At 43.4% G+C, this 19,908-nt stretch overlaps 1 protein-coding gene across 1 annotated transcript; it reads left to right on the top strand.

Annotated features, from left to right (window-relative positions):
* Positions 1–2,808: 2,808 nt before the first annotated feature.
* LOC146549601 (SH3 domain-binding protein 5-like) lies at positions 2,809–15,248 on the top strand. Its single transcript, XM_085262523.1, has 9 exons — positions 2,809–3,182; positions 3,435–3,497; positions 6,904–7,032; positions 11,812–11,976; positions 12,063–12,193; positions 12,629–12,671; positions 12,776–12,992; positions 13,180–13,548; positions 13,799–15,248. The coding sequence occupies exons 1-9, from the start codon at positions 3,105–3,107 to the stop codon at positions 13,972–13,974; spliced, it is 1,371 nt and encodes a 456-aa protein (XP_085118649.1). The 5' UTR covers positions 2,809–3,104; the 3' UTR covers positions 13,975–15,248.
* Positions 15,249–19,908: the final 4,660 nt, after the last annotated feature.

The raw sequence follows: 19,908 nt of genomic DNA on the forward strand, positions 1-19,908 counted from the left end.
CCTCCAGTCATAACCATAAATCAATTAATAAAATAATTAAATTATATTAAAAAAAAATAGGGATAAAAACATTTAAAGATAGCAGAGGATAAAAGACTGTGGCAGTACCAGAAGTGTGAGTGAGAGAAGATGATTTGAGGGCTGCAAAGGTCCGCCCGGACTGCAGCATGGTGAGGAGAGCATTCTGCTCCTCTACCCAACCAGTAGGCTGTGGCGAGGATGTCTAATCTAACTATCAATTCAAATACTGTACTTTGTACTCTGTATCATTTGTTCAGTGCCTGGTCTTTGTAGATCAGTTGTGTTATGACAAGCCAGGGATTTTAAACATATTTTATTTCATGGGCAAAGGTGAGCAGATCAATCCAAATATTAATAGTATCAATAACAATGCTGGTTTTGGATCGATACTTTGTTTCTATCCTCTAAGTTCACTGAATTGTGTGAAGTCACTTCTTTGTGAATTAAAACATATACCATATATAAAAATATACATATAACGGTATAACGGTAAGTCTTTTTGTGTTGACTGTCAGGTCTATTTTATTCATAGCTTATAGCACATGTAAACAACATACGTTGTGCTTTAGGGACAGGTACATTTACATATCAGGTCTCCAAAAATAAACAGTTTCAAAATGCATAAAACGCTGAAAGGTGTGTTTTTATTGTGTTAACTCGTTATTGTAGAATCACAGTGATTTAGTAGACATTAAAGTGTGTTCAGAATTTGCAAACTTCTGATGAGTCATAAATCATGATACACTGCTAAGCTGTCTTTAAAGATGAAAAGTATCAGTATCTGTATTGTTATCAGCAATACTGGCCCTATATTTACTTAGTATTACATAGTATTACTCTGTAGTATGAATGGCAATAGGGAACGTCTTTAAAGACGTGTAATTCTGGTAATTACCAGAAGAAAAAGCTGCTAAACAAATTAAAATACATTTAAAAGGTAAAGTATTTATGCCGTCCTTTGCATTTTCCAAAGCCGTCCAGTAGTCCGAAATGGAGTCTTTGCTTGGCTAATTCTGGCCCCCAGGCCTCATGTTTGCCCGGGTTATAGACTAAGCTACAGAGATGGGAAGTACTGTAATCTGATTACTTTTTCGGGTAACGAGTAAGGTAAGGGATTACTATTGCAAAATAATTAGATTACCGTTACTTTTTTTGCTTGATGCATAAAGTTAAAAGACTAAAACTAATAAAACAAGTTTTAAAAAAGGACTTTTCCATTTGATTACATTTTGTATGATGAATTATGCAGAAAAAGTAGAATTGGGCTGAAAGATCTATCGCTTTATTACCTATTCAGGTTGTAAATCGTGTTTTTAAAAAGTAACTAAGTAATTAATTACTTTTGAAAATAAGTAATCAGTAATGTAACAGGATTACTTTTTTGGGGGAAGTAATCGGTAATTAGTTACTGATTACTTTTTTCAAGTAACTTGACCAACACTGCTAAGCTACCCACCGCTATAGATCCTAAGTAATTAAAATGACCTACAGCTGTAAAGCGTGGTCAGTAAAATTCCCCAACTGGTACTTATGGCCAATGATCAGTGGTCAATGGCTGTATCCCAAGTCAGGGTCTGCAGCCTTATGGGCCGCATTTTAAGGCCGATTATGTCGCAGCGACGCGACGAAGGTTGTCCCAATTCAAAGGCTGCTCGAATTGCGGCCCTCAAATGCGTCCTTAATTTCCCTGAATTTTAAGGATGTGGCGGTGTAGACTTCGTGGCCCAACATATCCCAGAATGCATAGCGCGGCGCTGGGTGTGGATAATTTTGCCGGAAAAAAAACGGCGGATGAGGGGCGCCCGAAGAGTAAACTTTAAGTAAATACTGAATATTATGTCACTTATTTATGTGCAAATGTTTAATAACGAAGAACACTAAAACATTACTGTTGGCCACATGTCGGCAAAGTTATGTGACGTTTGTACTAACTTGGTTTTAAAGCCTTTACTTTAAAATATACGCCGTCCAATAGCTGACCTTAATCTTACAGAGAATGATCAAAGCTCATGTAGAAACAAACAAACAAATGAACAAAAGATTTTCTCCTTCATTTCTGTCAAACAAAGCTGTATGAAACGTTTCCAGCTGTTAGTATCATGGTTGCTAGGCAACCTGGGCAGCGCGACGGAGGCTAGACCGTCCCATTTTACAAGCATCGCACTTCCGGCCTTAGCGGTCTTTGAGTACGCGGCCCTTGTGGGCCGTTAAGGCTGCGTACTTTTAGGCTGCAGACCCTGAATTGGGATACAGCCATTGATCGGTGGTTGCAGATCAATGGTCATGACAGTTTGCAATGATCAAGAAACTGGCGTCAAAGGCCACTGTTCATTCAGTGTGGGAGTTTCAGTCATTGTGTAAATGGACTGTTTATAAGGCTGGGCAAACCTGTAGTCAGCTGAGACAGACGAAGTCACTTGTATAAGTGACAAAATGTTTCTCCCACTGAAAACGTTAAGTCCAGATACACAAAATCAACCTTGAGGGATGTCCTTACCTGGATGACTGAGCATACATCAACAGATCATGCATGTGATTGTTTATCGGTAAAATCGATAATACGTTTATCGGTACTTTCATCTGTTGTATCTGGTTTAAAAAGCTTGTGCAGTAAGATTATAAGTAACTAAAATATAATGTCCAGATAAATAATCTGAGAGCAAGTATCCATCAAACATAAACTCACGCGCAGCGCCACTTTTAAGCTAACAGCTTTGTAATAAGACACGTGCCTGGCCCCTCCCCCTTTCAGGTCCGGCTTGCAGACGTAAACGTTACGCGCCGCTTTTATTTTGAATGTCCCAAACGGAAGTAGCCGTAGGTCTCGCTGTAGTTAAACGCTTTCTTCGTTCGCAGCTCGTCCTCCGCGAGGTTGTGGTCCGCTGTAGTTCGCGTGTCCGCTCTTCCCGCGGGTGGACGTCTCTTTAAACTCGCTGCCCGCTTTTAAAAAGCCCAGCTATGCACCGCGCTAAAGGTTAGAGCGTGTTTGGATCGCTCCTGTGCTGTTCAGCACCCCGGGGTCGCGCTTAGTTTGCGCCGAAGACCCTCGTTTGGTTACCAGAAATCTCCCAGAAATTCCGACAATGGAGCGAAATGGGAATACCTGTGAGGATGACCTGCAGGGTGCTGACGAGGAGGAAGAAGTGGACCCCAGGATACAGGTAAGGTGGGGTTAGGACAATGATTCCAGATGTGGAGTGACAGTAGGTTAAAAAATGTCAGAGCGTTTGTGTGTGTTTGTGTGTGTGTCATATTTTGACTGTCTCCAAAATGACCTACTGAGAGCTGTAAGTTCAATAATTTGGTTAACACGAGTCACAGCCTGAGGATTGCCAGTCTTATTTAATCACACTCCTCCCTTTCTCCCTCTCTGTGTGTGTGTTTTCCATCACTGGTGTGTTTTCTGTAAACAGGGAGAGCTGGAGAAGTTGAACCAGTCTACAGACGACATTAACCGCTGGGAGAGTGAGCTGGAGGTGAGACCCAACAACACACACTGCTGGCATCAGAATTATTGCCCCTCAAACACCGAGAGCAGGGCGTAAGCCGAGCTCTGGCACCCACCCAGCAGTCACTAAGTCTCACTTTTTTTAAAACTCTAAAGTGGTGAGAAATCGTGTCAGCGCTGTGAGATTTGTCTCTCTGCCACTGTAGTGTCAGGGATTTGCCTAGCAAAGGTGCCATTGTTTTAAAACAGTCTAAACGGAAAGCTTTCGAAAGATGGAAAACTACTAAATGTGCATCAGTGGGAAGAGGTGGAAAAACTGAAGCAGGAACTGTCCCTCCCTGCACTTTATAAACTCCTAGTGCAGCTGTGGTCTTAGTCGGAAACACTGCCGTGGAGCGGTTGGTGAAATTCATCTATTTGCTCATAACACTCACGTTCATTTAGGAGTCTGAACAGAAACAGGAATCAGACACATTATGGAGGAATAAAGGATGTAAAGTGAAGCGAACAACTGCAGGAGGGCAGACGGCACACAGAAGGGGCAGCTTCGGCTCAAGTGTGTGCTAGCTGGGTCACTGTTGAGGAAAAGTGAAAACATTCCAGAGCGAGGCCTCAGTTTTTTGTTTTCCTGAAAGTAGGCCTCTTCTGTTTCTCATTAGCCCTGCGCTCACATCCAAACCCAGCAAACCACAGCTGGAATGACCGTAACAGCACGCACAGAGACAGAGAGGGACAGGAGGAGAGATTTTCCTGTAATCCATGTTTTAATCCATGTTTTCCAGCTGAATTTTAACTTATATATATATATATATATATATATATATATATATATATATATGTATCCTGATTTTATTTTTTAACGTATTGTTTCTTGGTGCTTTTTGGAAAGCTCAGCTTTTTCACAGCTTTGGCAGTGTTTACAGGAAACAGCATTATAAGTAGGGTGATCGATGTGAATACACAAGCAAACAGAAGAAGAAACATGGATGCATCTGGAGGCAACAAAAAAAAAGCTAAGGAGGAGCTAAGGACTATGGAAGGAGCCCCTGGCAGGCTGCAGGGGGTCCTCCTGCAGCCTGGAGCTGATTAAAAATGATGTACGGTAGATTCAGAGGATGAGTAAGTTGGGGCGGAGAGTTTAAATCCACAGTTGACTCTGCCTGCCAACACAACGTTAAATCTCTTCTATGTCTGGCAGATGTGGGACTGTGCCCTTGTGATGCGTGCCATCATGAGCCTCCCATAGAAAATAAACAGAATTTTAAATTTTAACCTTTATTATGAAGCGATAACTAAGTCTTCTTTATTATTGTCCCAGAGGAACAATTGAATCTGTCAGCTCCTGATGAGCTGAGCTGCCTTAACGAGCTTAATATACATGTCCTTATTTTTTTGTCATACATATAACATTTGCTGTGGTGAATTGAAATAATGCAGTTATTGTATGGAAAAGTTAAATTAAGCTTTTTCTACTCTTGGCTCTGTATGATGTCACTGAAGGGATATCATCTTGGGTACACACCTCTTGAATGTCTCTAGAGTATTCTGGTCTTTTGCTTATGGGGAGCATCCACCCAGACGAACTTTGAGTTAAACGCAGTATCTTTCAGGAATTTTTTTTAAATCCAGAAAAGCCTTGAAACAGGACCTGAGAGATGCATCTGGCCCTGCTGCCACTGAAAATAAGTGACAACAGGACTGATGGAGACATGAATCCAAATCCAAATTCTTCCACGGCGTGTGTTTGTCCTGTATTGGTCCACTCAACCCCAACAAGTCATTGCAGATGGCAACCCTGAGCCTGGTTCTGCTGGTGGTTTCTTCCTGTTAAAAGGGAGTTTTTACTTCCCACCAAGCAGTCATTTATAGGGGGTCATATGATTGTTGGGGATTTCTCTGTATTATTGTAGGGTTTTTACTTTACAATATAAAGCGCCTTAAGGCAACTCTTGTTGTGATTTGAAGCTATATAAATAAATTACAGTTAAGTTGAAATGTTTGGGCCCTGAATGCAGAAAACTACCACCAAGAAAAGTGGACAGTGTGTGATCAGCAGCTTCATTTTTCAGTATGACAGTGATACCAAACACACTGATAGTGCATTATAAACATGCCTGAATAGAAAAGCGCACAATGAAAGAACACTATCAGTCATGGATTGGCCTCCCCTGAGCCTGGACCTCAACATTATTGAAGCAGTGTGCGATCATGCTCACAGAGAACCAAACAAAAGGCAGAAACGTCCAAAGAAGAGCTTTGAATGTCCTTCAACAAGCCTGGAGAACTATTCCTGAAGACGACTCAAAGAAATGGCCAGTATGCTTATGTAAGGGAGTTCAGACTGTGATGATGAGTAAAGGTGGTCATAGCAGGGCTTAAAGTAGGTGTTGACAGGTGGGGAAACCCCAGGTTTCAGTGTAACGGTGCAGCGTGGAATAGGTGACTCAAACAAAAAAAGTGAGTCATCCAATAAGTTTTATTCTCAGTAGATTTGTCTTTGACATTACCTCATTCTTTTGTTGTCTTGTATGATGTTTGCTGATGTTTCAGTAACCTCTGCACGTTTCCCACTTTCTTAGTAAAATATAAAGAAATAAGGGGTGACTCAAGACTTTCTCACACCGCAGTTATTCCATTTGTTTACAATAAATCTTGAATTTGTTTGATTAAACTAGTTTTGAACATTTGGCATTTGAATGCACAAACATTATATTTGTGTATGGTCGTGCCCAGTTCCAACAATCGGGCCCCTATTTAGTTTCCTGAGCAGTATGTAAGGCCAGCAGCGTGCTCACAGAGTTTACCTTGTAGATTCTGTGACGTGTCACCCGTCTTTGCAGGAACAGGACGTAGGAAATGCGATGATGTCACAGGAAGTGTGTTTCCTGTAGCGCCCTCTCCCTTCTCCCTCTTTAACCGCTCATTTATGTCGATCTGTGCTCTGTGAAGAGGATGCAGCTGCTTTTAAACCCCTCTTCAGCAAATTAAAGCATACACAGACACACAAAAGTAGCTGCATAAATGCACACGGATATTGGGCCCTCCTGCAGTAATGCTTCATCCTTACTCATACTCATTCAGTGGGTCACCACCAAAAAACATAAGCAATGCTGCTCAGCAACAATGAGAGCTGACACACCCACTGCATAAAACAAAGAAAACAAAATATAGTTTACACACTCTACAGTTGTGTGTTACATGGGTAAACCATGCTCTTGTATATGGGTATGACTAATGGGGGCAACAGGAAATCTCACACCACAATAAGGCCTGATATTACACAGATATAAATAATAACCACAGTTGTTGTTCTGTAACGCTGCACTGAAGACACAGTGGTGCTTTGAACAGTCTACCATGTCCAACCTAATAGTGTGACCCGATAAGTTCCTCTCCTCATTTCTAAGTGTGTGTGTTTGTGTGTGTGTGTGAAGGACTTCCGTCAGAGGTTCCGAGCAGTGCTGGTTGAGGCAACAGTTAAACTGGATGAGCAGGTGAAGAAGATCGGGCGAGCCGTGGATGACTCCAAACCCTACTGGGAGGCCCGCAAAGTGGCAAGACAGGTACACACACATGCACACACACACATTCACAAGAGTGAGCGGGAGTGACTCCAAGGTCAGCAGACAGTGTGAGGGCAGGATTACTGAGGATTAACAATGAGAAGTTTAAACAGAGCCGCTTCTATCTACTTAAAGGGAGTACGGTCACATGACGCCTATATTTAAACTCAGTCACAGCTCTGCATCTTAAGCTAGTGTCTCACGCATGCACGCACGCACACGCAGTCTCTGCGTGGTGATAGACTTGCGACATTTTGCATGGCCTGACTTGTTTCTTTTTGCTGGATCTGGGAGTACTTGTCATGCTTGCAGCACTGCTGCAGGGAGACACAAAGCAGGGCAACACAACCTAAAGGTTAGGACACCAAGTCTGTGCTTCTCCCTCTGCAGTGGCTCATCTCATTTATTGCTCCAGGCTGTTGAAGCTTCCACCCCTCCATCCTAGCCAATGCAGGAGCTTATGAGTCATGCATCAGAAGGCTGACATTTGCATGTCAAACTGAAATAGATTTTGTACACGTGTGTGTGTGAATGTACGTATGTGTGTGTATGTTGCTTATCTCTGTTGCGCTGTGACAAAATACCTGCAGGTGGCATCTGCTTCTGGTATTAACACGTGAGAGCCAGGGATTACTGCAGGTTTTGAATTTTGATGGGACCGGCATTTGCACGAAAGGATCAAAATCCTTTGCTTGTGTGCGTGCGTGCGTGTGTGTGTGTGTGTGTGTGCGTGTGTGTGTGTGTGCGCGCGTGTGTTTGGGTGATTTAAACAGAGCAAAGCCGATAACGGTCTCGGGTTTAAACTGGCGTATTGTCTGGTTATGATTTATAGACAAATATTTAATATTTAATACACGACCTACTTTAAAAGGACTCATGCATGACCTCGCTGACCCTCCACCACAGACACACACATATTCCATCTACCCCCACCCATAAGCCAGTTACATCCCCTCAAACACCGCCCCCCATGTTTTCCCCCTTACATTCCAACAACGATTGGGGTGGGTGGGGGGTATTTTCCTGCACTGTCCTCTCTTTTGTCCCTTTTACCCAGCATTCACTTCTGCACCGCTGCCTGTCTGGCTGTCTGTGTCCACGCCCTGCATATCCCACCCTCACCACATTGGGTATTAGTCACCTTTCTCCACCTTTCCCAGCCCTGCAACCATCTCACCCGTTTGAAATTGTAAATAGGATGTCTTTAGAGAGACTTAGACATCAGACGGGGTGACTGTGTCTGACACATGAATGAGTCTCTCACACACACACACACACACACACACACACACACACACACACACACACACACACACACACACACACACACACGCAGCCATGGTGCATATCACAGCCTGCCAGGCTATTTCAGATCCAAAGAACATCATATTGTTTGGTTCTGAGGGTCACATGATTTGGTCTCTATGACATCAACTTAATTAACTGATAACAAAGCCCATTCATTATGTGCGTGGTGTCTGAAGCTCAGTGTGCTTTTGTGCCATGAAGATAATGGCAAATTGTGTTCTCAAGCGTTGACACGTTATTCACGAGGGTGACAAAGACTTTTCGTCAGGCTTTTTGCAAAAGGCAGAAATTCACACAGCACTGACACTTCATGGAAACACCACCAAGCCAGCAACGAGAAAAGCTGCTCTGATTGGGAAGTTCTGGTATTTTTGTGTCTCTTTCTGTCTTCATCTTGATGGATGTTGTTTTAATGTTTCAGTTCCTTTTTTCTGTTTTTCTTCTTGTTTTTGCCTCATTAAATATCTATTACCCTCCTTCTGTTTCCCCCCTCAACCTCCCTGCTCTTAGAGCCTGGGAAATGGGTCACGATGAGAGACAAAGAGGAAGGATTCATCTTTACCACTTTGTTGAAATAGCAGATCGCGCGCAATAAAAAGCTGTTATCTTCCGCCTCTTTTCTCTCTCTCGTCACCTTTCACAGGCCTTAGCAACAACACTGTCACGACAATTGATGCCAAAGATTTTGTATTTTCTACATTTTTTGTGAGTTGGAGCAGACCTCTGATCACTGCTGGGTTTATCTTAAACATGGCCGACGTTACACGGGTTAACAGCTTGTGTGACTACACTGACCTTAGTAACGTGAAGTGCGTTGCTATCAGGGACAAGGACAGAGAAAATCTCCTGGTTATACTCCAACTTTTTTTGTAGCTCATTAACACTGCTGTTGTCCACATTGTTTTCAGTCACTCAAAGTATACAGGTGTATACTTGCTAGAAGGTTGGTGTCAGTTCAGCTCACTGCTTGAGCAGGCTATATGTTGCAGTGGCCCTGGGATCAAGTCCAACTTGCTGCCCTTTGCTGCATGCCTTCCCCTACTCTCTTTGCCCCTCTTTCCTGTCTACCTCTCACTGGTGACCTATTAATCAAAGGCAAAAAGCCCCTCCAGAAAAGTGTTAGCAGGTACTGTACTTGTACCTATCTATCATAGACAGACTATTTTGATGGCACTATATTGCCTTTGAATTCAGGTGGTTTCAGTCTCATTGCCACAGGATTGAAGTCAAGCACAAAGCCATGCAGTCTGTCTTGTTTTAATGTGCTCTCTGAATTTGAGTGTGGCACTGTAACAGGATGCCACTGTTGCAAGAAATCAACAGTGAAATTTCTTTCCTCCGAGATATTCAACCATCAGCTGTGAGTGGTATTATTGTTTCAGCTAAGCATGGCCAACGAGCTGCTGACTCCATAACTGTAGCGCTCCAAACTTCCTCTGTTATTAACAAAAGCACAAAAACTGTAAACCGGGAGCTTCACCTCATGGCTGAGCATGTAGGTGACCCGGTGCTCTTGTTGTAATGGTGTATATTACACAGTGACTTTAGTGTTACTGTGTTACATTTCAGCTTCACAATAAGTAAGAAAAATAATTGTTTTCACTGTTTCTATAATGTAAATCCAAGTATAGGCTTCAATGTGTAGGCTATGTGTTAAAAGTGACATAAGTTTCTTATCCTTGACGTCATGTCAGCAGGATTACATTCATACAGACCAATTCATGTGTTTCAGCTTGGGTTTTGCTTTCCTCTGCGTCTGCATCTGTTTATGGAAAACGCTGGTAGAGAAATCGCTCTTGGATTTTAAAGAATAGATGTTTGAGACGTTGAGCTGTGCATTCATGTTAACATAATAATAAGTGTTAACATGAATACACAGCTTTACTTCTTAGTTTAAAAGGACCATTTAGTAGAAACAATCGTCCATTGAAAACACTTTGAGATAAAAACACAAAGTAGACGAGCAGGTTTGGTTCCATTGTAAACCCGACAGACAGGCAGCATGAAATATGTCCCTCTGAACTGCTGTACTGTTAATAATACACTTGTTAAATACTAATCACCAGAGGGAAAGTTTCTCCCTGATTATTATTATTCTCTCTTTCAAGGACATTGAATTGGAGTTACTGTAACTACTTCGTGTTAGCATTCAGCCAGTGCAATGACCTTGGAGTTATGCCTGTCTGAGTGGGTCCAAATATGTCCAACGTGATGAGAATAACCCTCCTGTTAACTGTGACTGTGGGCAGGAGGAGCCCACTGACAGTGTGTCAGATTTCCTCAGTGACAAAGATTCTGTTTGTCTATTGGATCAAGGCTCAGTTGTCTTTTTCTATGAATGTTGGCCTGTTTGGGTGTCATAAGGACTCAACCAATTCGATTCAATTCAGTTTTATTTATATAGCGTCAAATCACAACAACAGTCGCCTCGGGTTGCTTTATATTGTAAGATAAAGACCCAACAATAATACAGCGAAAACCCCAACAGTCAGACAAGCTCCTTATGAGTAAGCCTTTGGTATCAGTGGGAAGGAAAAACTCCCTTTTCAGAGGAAGAAATCTCAAGCAGAACCAGGTTCAGGGTTAGAGGTGTGAGGGGAGGGAGGCCGAGGGCGGGTATGGGTCCTAAATTAAACACACAGGCAACACAAAGACTCCTGGTTCATTCATACCATGTAAGAACTTAGTGAACTTTTACTTCATGAAAGCAATTTTAAGTCATTTGTCACTATGATTTATAAGGGACCTGTTTTGCTTTTCTCTAGTTTTTGTCATTCTTCTACTCTGGATAAAGTTTCAGCTATGAGCCAAGTTTCAGGTTTCAAGATCAGTTTTGTGTAGATTTTTCTAATCTTAATGATGTCATATCTCTAACATGGTCATCTTGGGCACACAGCTCTGGCTCAAAGACACTGGGACTCTGCACACCCATTGGCTAATGTTTTATTATTGACAGATCATTAACCAATAACAATACGCTGCTTTAGCCTTCCTGCTGAATCTAAGAAGAACCAAGAGGGTTTTTTTCCCAGTTACCGGCTAAAGTTAAGGCACTTATGCATGAGAGGGCATGTGGAGGTGTGCCGTTGTCCATCTTTTATACACAGTCCATGCTTTGGCTGTGAACACAGCTCTTCAAATCTTTTGGTTTTGTTTTTCAAGGGCAACCAATCAGGATGAAGCTGGCTTAAAGCAAGTAGGGAAAGAAGCATAAGCAGCTCTTTTTTTTTTTTTTTTTTAGACTGCACCGAGAACCAGTAGATGATAAATGAGCGTTATTTTGACCAGTGAGCCAAGCAAAGGTACTCTATTAGGGAAAATATGGAGCAGGCAGTGAGCTGTTTCACATCAGAAATGTGTGAAATGTTAGCAGTAATATTTACCTCCTGAATTGTATTTTTAGGTGGAACATTTGGTTTCCAGTCTGACTTAATAAGTTCTGACCGCTGCTTGTCCTTCCCTGAACTCCAGGCTCAGATTGAAGCGCAGAAGGCCACTCAGGAATTCCAGCGGTCGGTGGAGATCCTGCGGGCAGCCAAGGAGACCATCGCCCTGGCCGAGGAGAGGCTGCTCGAGGAGGACACCCGGCAGTTTGACTCCGCCTGGCAGGAAATGCTTAACCACGCCACACAGAGAGTAAGTATATAAATGCAGCACAGCCCAAAAATTCCATCCTGAACGAGCGGTTTAGCCTCAGGCGTTTTTTTTCTCGGTCGTTTCAGGTGATGGAGGCTGAGCAGGCGAGAACGTGCAGCGAAGCAGAGCACAAGAAAACAGCAGCCAACCACAATTCCTGCATAGGCCACATGAGGCAGCTCGAGAAGAAACTGAAACGCTCCATCAACAAATCGAGGTTTGTGATCGGATTTTGGGAAATGCTGCTCATAAGTTTGCCGCCGCCTGAACCTTTTATGCGAGCGTGTTGGGGTTTTTGCCTTTGCTGGATAGATTAGCAGTGAAGATAGACCGGAAACAGAGGAGACAGAGTGCGAAGACACACAGAAAAGGGCCGTAGGTCAGATTCAAGCCCAGGCCACTGCACTCTGGCCATGGTGCAAGTGGTTGCCTGCTCACCCACTGAGCTAAAGTGGCGCTCGAGAAGTGGGGGAAGCGAAATTTCTGTAACCTGATGAAGTCCAGATGTTTTGTGTGTTGGCTGACAGTACTGGGTTGCGCTCCCTCCATAGAGACGTGGAATGTGACTGCACACGGAGGAGGGTTGTTCTTCCAGCGGGCTAAATTTCTCTCCTCCCCCTCTCACTTTTTTCTTCTTCTTCTCCCCCTGCAGACCGTATTTTGAACTCAAAGCGAAGTATTACCTACATCTGGAGGTATGTATCACCTACTCATAGACTCGAAGGAGTAAACATAATCTATATATCTGTGTTTTATTACAAGGTGTCTTTGCTGAGAAACACTGTTTTATTTCTCACAGCAAATAAAGCGTCATGTGGACGAGCTTCAGGCCAAACTTGTGGTTGCCAAAGCGGAGTACCGCACGGCGCTGCGCAACCTGGAGAGCATCTCAGAGGAGATCCACGCCCAGCGACGTTCCCTCGCCATGGGCACCAGGGAGCAGGGAGTTGGAGCAGAAGGCGACGGCGGCAGCGACGACATCGCCAACTTCAAGATGGAGTCGGACGGTTTGTCGAGTGAGTGCCACGCCCACTCGGAGATGGGCAGTCACCCGCGTCATCGAGCCGCGTTATCATTTCTTTGTTTTTGTTGAGCCGTTTGCATGTGTGTGTCTTCAAGCTCACATCCCCGTGTGTGTGTGTGTGTGTGTGTGTGTGTGTGTGTGTGTGTGTGTGTGTGTGTGTGTGTGTGTGTGTGTTTCAGTGGTGTCAGTGTCTATCGACGAAGAGGGCAGTCACAGCAGCTCAGAGGAGGAGGCCGACTCGCACTCCACCTCCTCGCCCCAAGCAACCTCTTCCTCGCCTTCCACCTCTGCCTCCACCCCCGTCGACATGCCTCAACCTTACTCGTCCTCCTTGCTCCACACCCCCTCCTCATCCTCCTATCTCTCCTCCTGTCCCTCTTCCTCTTCCATCCTGTCCTCCTCTTGCCCCACCGGTGTCCTGGAGCTAGCGAGCCCCTCTGGCTCTCACAGCCCAGACTCAGTGTGCAGTTCCGGGCACGCCTCGCCTCTCCTGGGCCCTCGCAGCCAGTGCAGCGGCGCCTCCTCTCCAGACTGCGACCAGGAGAGAGGTGTGTGTCCCACTGAGCACTGATGTGCAACCTGATCCTGAGCACGTTTCCTGACAAACAAAAGCAAATCTAATGACTGAGGAATTATTTTGGCAGAGGATGTTACAGGTTTAAAATAAAAGTAGGAGTCCTTGTGAAGGACTCGTAATGTAGAAGTTGCTGGTTAACTTTTGTCTAAAACTCTATGTCGGATAATTTCCCTGATTTAATTGAACCTTTCCTTGCACTTTTCTTCCTGCGTGTTTTCCAGGCAACAGAGCAGAAGGAGCAGAGGCGACAGTGGAGAGCGGTCTGAACAAGCTGACCTTGAATGTAGCGCAAGAACGAGATGAGGATCCCGCTGATGAGCGAGACCCCCACTACATTAACCCCGAAATCACATCTCCCACCTCCGCCACGTCCATCCTGCTCCTCAACAGCGTGTGACGAGGATGCGTCGTGGCGCGAACTCTCGCCATGCGCAGCTTTAAGACTCAGTGGATTCACTGGCAGAAGAAACAATGGGAGGAGAGTGAAGCGCTGCACACCCGCATGACTTTGTGTCTCATTCGTTGTGCTGTCTAAACATCAGTGCTGTCACGTGGAAGGTGCTGCGTGTAGCGTGTTTAACATCTTTCATTATAAACAAATGAAATCAGGGACAGGATGACTGATGGACTCTGCTTCACCCTTGTGGTGTTGAGTGTCAGCACTGCATTTCCCCTGGACCCTCCCCTTCCCTCCTGCTCTGTATTTGCTACAGAAGACAAAGTTCTTCTCATCTTGTGCCAAAAAAACTGCGTATTACGACTGTGTGACAAAGTTCCTCTACAGACTGTGGAAGACGTTGGTGATTTCAGTTGTGTTTTAACATGTTCACGGGTCATGCAGGATATTTCCAAGGTAACACAGGAAACTTTAATAGTTAACCTGCTACTGTTGGCACCGGTAACATGCATTTCATTATTTTGAACAGCGTTACGCTCCTTTCTTACTCCATGTCTAAATTCTTGGACTGATTTTCAGGTCAGATACGGGGGGTCAGTTCATCCTTATTTTTACCCTCCAGTTAAGCCAGCTTTCCTTTGATTGGTTGCCAGAGAACAAACAGGTTTGTGGACCTAAAATATCCCCTTTCTGTGACATCATAATCTTAAACATAGTGTTTGAAACAATCTGAATTAATCACTTGTACCTAAATTGAACTCATTTTTTAAAACTTTGGCCCACCGCTGTAATAGTATTTATAAAGGATAATACGTCCCCTTTAAGTGAGGGTCAAACTGGGACAAAGACGAGCTGTCTCCTGAAGGATTAGTCCATTTTCGAACCCCTCCCTTCTACTCCTGTTTATTCCAAATGAAGAACGACGGCGTCGGCTCTGGAGAGCAGAAGTAGGACCTCGAGTGCAGGCGACACTCTGAACACTAAAGAGACTTCACGTGGGGGACTGAGCCCTGTTTTTGAGGCAGAACTGGTCTTCCATTTGGATTTGTGAATGAGTGACTGAATGTGTGTAAAGTGCAAACCGCACTGTGAGGTCGCCGGTTTGCACGGATGTGTGAGCGAATGACTTTTTGAATGTGTGTCTTGTGTTTTTTGACCCTGTAGTACAAATACTCTATATTTATACTCCTGTATTCTTGTATATGAACGATGTCGTGTGGTTATCGTTGTAGCTGTTTAACACCAAATAAGCAATAAACACGTACTTCATCTAACTCATCAGCGAATTGATGGTGTGTGTTAGACGTTCAGGTTGTTGATTGTCATAGTGGTGATCACTGCAGCCTGGTTTTTGGGAACTTTTTATTTTATGTTAAAACATGCCACCGGTGGAAAAAAGTGACCCAAGTCATCAAATGAAGCACTAACAGCTGCCTCGTGCTGCCACAGCTGCCAGCGTAGTGCAGTAAAGATGGTCTAGAGTTACAGATTTGCTCGGCAGCAAGGCCGACTGGAACTGCTGAATGTGAAAGTTCTTTATCTGCTCAATGTTTTGTTTGGGGATATTTGGTCGTATCATTTGATAACCTTCGCTTTTCCTGCTGATTCCTTTTCCAGTCAGCTGTTTTTTGTTTTGGTTTTTTGCAGTGACACACACTCTTTTTTAGCTCTGCTGAGCTGTTTAAGAGTAATCTCATGACTTCAGTTAGTGCCCTGAGACAGATCGTAGAACGACTTCTCACTCTAAAATCTTTGTCCATGTGTCTGTCTGAACAGGCTGCTGCCAGCAAGCTACCTTTCAGTTATTTAAGATCCTGTGATCTCCCCGTCTGTGCCAGATCAACTCCAGAGGTTTCACTGAGGCAGGGGAACAGCACAGCAATGCTCTGTCACACACTGACACCTAGTGACAGGGTTGGGTTCTGTTTTTTATGGAGCACAAAAGACTGTATCTCGCTCTCAGCATATTAAATGTTGTTTGTGGTTTTAGGTTATTAGAAATCAGATTGCGTAAGAACAAATGAGTGCATTAAAACATTTACCATACAAAACTGAATGACTGTAATTATACAATTGCTGTCATGGCAGAAAGAAAGTACGCCCTCTGTCACTTTTAATGTTCTTAAAGGTTTTTAAATTAGTTTCATTTCAGTGGTAACACAGCAAAGATCAGATTTCTCACTTTATTTGTTTGGTTTCATTTAAAATTAGGCCAAAATGCAGAAAAACAGAGTACACGCTGATATTTAATAGCTTATAGAACCTCTTCGACCAATTATCATTTTCTGTGCCACTTGATCAGTCTCGTAAATCTCTGTGGAAGAAATTTGGCTCGCTCTTCTTTGCAACGTAACTTCAGTTCACTGAGGTTTGGGCATTTGCTTATGCACAACTCTCTTAAGGTCCCACCACAGCATCACAATCAAGTTGAGGTCTAGAGTTTGGCCAGGCCACTGCAGCACCTTGATTCTTTTCTTGTTCAGCCATGCAGTTGTAGATTTCCTGCTGTGGTTGGGAAATCCTCGTGGTTTCTGCCTGATTGTGTTTCAGCCAATACTTAGTTTTCAGACAGATGACCTTACATTTGACTCTAGAATACTTTGCTATACTGAGTTAATGGCCAATTCAATGACTGCAATATCCCCAGTGCCCCATGGTTGCAAAAGAAGTCCAAATCATCACCCCTCCACCACCAAGCAACAGTGTTTGAGGTGTTTGTGCTGATATGCTGTGTTCTGTTTTCTCCAAACGTGGTGCTGTGCATTATGATCGAACAGCTCCACTTTGGTCTTGTCTGTCCAAAGGACATTGTTCCAGACGTCTTGTAACTTATTCAGGTACAAACCTAAGCTGTGCTGCCAGGTTCTCTTTCGAGAGAAGCGGCTGTCACCCTGCAGTCCTTCCAAACCAGCCATACTAGTTCAGACTTTTCCTAATTGTACTGTGATGAACTTTAACATATAACATACTAACCGAGGCCTGTAGAGTCTGAGATGCAGCCCTTGGATTTTTTTGTTTTACAATTCAACTGAGCATTGGGGAGAATTTCCACTCATGAGAAGACTGTTGTTGTAGCTCACCTGACATTTGGTTTGTCTAATTTTGAGACCTGCTAAGGATCAAAATGTTGTTATCCTGGGACGTAAAACCTCAGAACTGACAGGGGCCATGCTTTCTTTTAACAATGAAATTATAAATATTGTAACTACAATGTACGTACAAGACATTGTCACTAAGAGTCAGGTTTTTCTTCTTCTTTAAAATGTCACACTGTGCACACGTTGGTGTTTTTTTAAATGCACTGGAACATAAATGGAAAACACTCAGCATGTAGTTAATAACAACTATCACTTTTGAAACTCCACCAGCATAACACTCACAAACATACTCAAACACCCACAGACAGACAAAACACACACACACACACACCTTCACAGCTCTACACTTTCCAATCAAGAAGAAAATCAGCAAGATGAATCTTTTTGCATGCAGACTCACCCACAAAACCACATCTTCTTCTTTTGTAACAACTCTGCAACCATTAAAACGTGTCTCTAACAGACAGAGTGAGAGAATTAAAACTCTTACTCGATTGGTTATTTATTTTCACTTCTTTTGGGTGTTTTACAGCAGTTTTTTAGGCCTGACACTTCCTTTGTCCGCTACTTTTTTAAGGACACACTGCACACCATGCTGAGTATGCCAGGTTCTCAGACAATAGCTGTTTTGGAATAAAATTGTTGTTGTAAAAATAGTTTTTCATGCTTGTCAAACTGCATTTTCTTTGACATTTTTCAAACATTCAACAAAAGAAATGGGAACAAATTCTGTCTTTTTGTAACAGGCTATTAGAAACAAAGTGCTTAAAGATGCCATTTAAAATAAGTTCTTTGTTAACACCATCACCTTTCACAGAGCACTAAATGATCTGCAGAACAGGAAGAGTTACTTGACGATGCTCTTCGTGGACTACAGCTCAGCGTTTACCACCAACACCATAATACTAGACATCCTCACCACCAAACTGGACCACCTATTACCTGCTCCTGGATCAAAGATTTCCTCACAAACCAGCCTCAATCAGTCCAACCCCCAACCTCTCTCCTCGACTGTCATCCAGCACCAGATCCCACGCCCCGTACACCTATAACTGCACACCAACCAAGCCAACTCTCGTCATTGTCAAGTATGCTAATTACACCAACGTGGTTAAACTCATCTCTGATGGAGATAAGACAGCGTACAGGGCGGAGGTAGAGAACTTTTCCCGCTGGTGCTCCGAAAACAACCTAAAGCTGAACATCCTTAAAACAAAAGAACTCATAATGGAAAGACACAGACAGGTCCACTCCCCTCTAATTATAAATGGGGAATGGGTTGAATCTATCTCCACCTTCAGGTTTCTGGGCACCCACATCTCCCCTGATCTCACCTGGACCCACAACACCAACGCCCTGGTAAAGGCCCAGCAGCGGCTGCACTTCCTCCGTGTCCTGAGGAAGAATTACGTGGACCAGAAGCTGCTGCTGGCCTTCACTGCTCCTCTGTGGAGAGCATCTCCTCCACACTGGGTGTTTGATAGACAGAGTCCACTACTGACAACAGGACGGCTGTACAGAGGGTAATCAACACCACCCAAAAAAATTATTGGTTGCCCTCTGACACCCTGGAGACCATTGCCAGATCCTCCTGTCTCAGGAAAACTAGGAAAATCATAGGTAAGCCCTTACACAGCTTACCATCTGTTTACCCGCTTCTCTGGTCAGCGCCTCAGGTCAATCAGGTCCCACACCTCCAGACCCAGTAACAGTTTCTTCCCCTGGGCCATTCAGACTGTTAACAAACACCCACCTCATGAATCTGAGCCATGGTCTGTGTGACCCTCATCACTCAGGCCACTATTTGAAGCTATTTTGTTCTCCAATGTCTGTCTTTCTCTTATTTCCGAATATATTCCTCTGTATTGTATATATTTGTCCTCTTTTGCTATTTTTTCCTGCTTTCTACTCTTTATATTTTATTCTGGCACCGTTGGTGTGGAGCACCCACAACTTTTTTTTTTCTGTTCTCAAACCGATCTCCCTGTTGGAGCTCAGTCTGGGGGGAGTTATTTTTTTTCTCCTTATCTTTCCTCATGTGGTGCATTTTCCATTGTTATACCTCTCTGACCTGTCTTCCCCATGTGGTGTTTGTGTAATGTATGTATGGTCAGAAGGGTAAGTCGGCGCTGGCAAAGGTCGGCAGCCTTAACCCCATTTCCTTTGGGGTCAACCTTCAGGATCAATAAAGTTTTATTGAATTGAACTTCATTTTACACGTACAATGACAATAAAGGGCTATTCTATTCTATCTATTCCATTCTAAAAATAAATAAATAAATAAAAATGAATAATAGAAATTGTTTTAAAAACTTCTGGAAATGGTCAGGTATGAGGATTGGACTGAATAAAAAAGCAGTTATTGTCCAAAGAAAACTTTGAAAACCCTTCAGAAACTTTGAAAGACTATTCTCGACATCACTGGATCAAAATGGGAATCAAAATGGGGCGACTTGACACTTTTGCACAGGATTGTATATAAAGAATAGCTTTTAAAAAAGCAACCCTTCTCTATAACAAACAAAACCCAAGAGGGAACTCTGACTAATCCTGTTGTAAATGTCATTTAACATACAATTAGCACACAATTAAGTTATCTTATCAAAGTATTTTCGTCTGATTGATTTAAGGATTTTAAGAGCTCCAAACAAAAATGGGGAAGCCTCGGCTTCGTGACACGCAGTGGTAGTTCACACAAACACTGCCCTTTCCGCTGTTTTCCTATTATCTAGTTAACTACAGTCATATGACATGCTTCACATGAAATAAAACTGTGATTGGAGGAGACACTTCCTCGGCGCGATGTGATTGGTGGACCGGGCAGGCACCGTTCTCC

This window comes from Mchenga conophoros, linkage group LG22 (assembly GCF_057382185.1).
Source record: "Mchenga conophoros isolate Kocher_MC1m ecotype Shallow Benthic linkage group LG22, M_conophoros_male_GT1.1, whole genome shotgun sequence".
NCBI lineage: Eukaryota > Metazoa > Chordata > Actinopteri > Cichliformes > Cichlidae > Mchenga > Mchenga conophoros.

Bases quoted from the DNA above. Each gene is read 5' to 3' on its own strand.
- LOC146549601 (XM_085262523.1), top strand. From the start codon at position 3,105: ATGGAGCGAAATGGGAATACCTGTGAGGATGACCTGCAGGGTGCTGAC. The intron at 11,977-12,062 runs GTAAGTATATAA...CGGTCGTTTCAG, and splicing joins TTAACCACGCCACACAGAGA to GTGATGGAGGCTGAGCAGGC. The intron at 12,672-12,775 runs GTATGTATCACC...TATTTCTCACAG, and splicing joins AGTATTACCTACATCTGGAG to CAAATAAAGCGTCATGTGGA.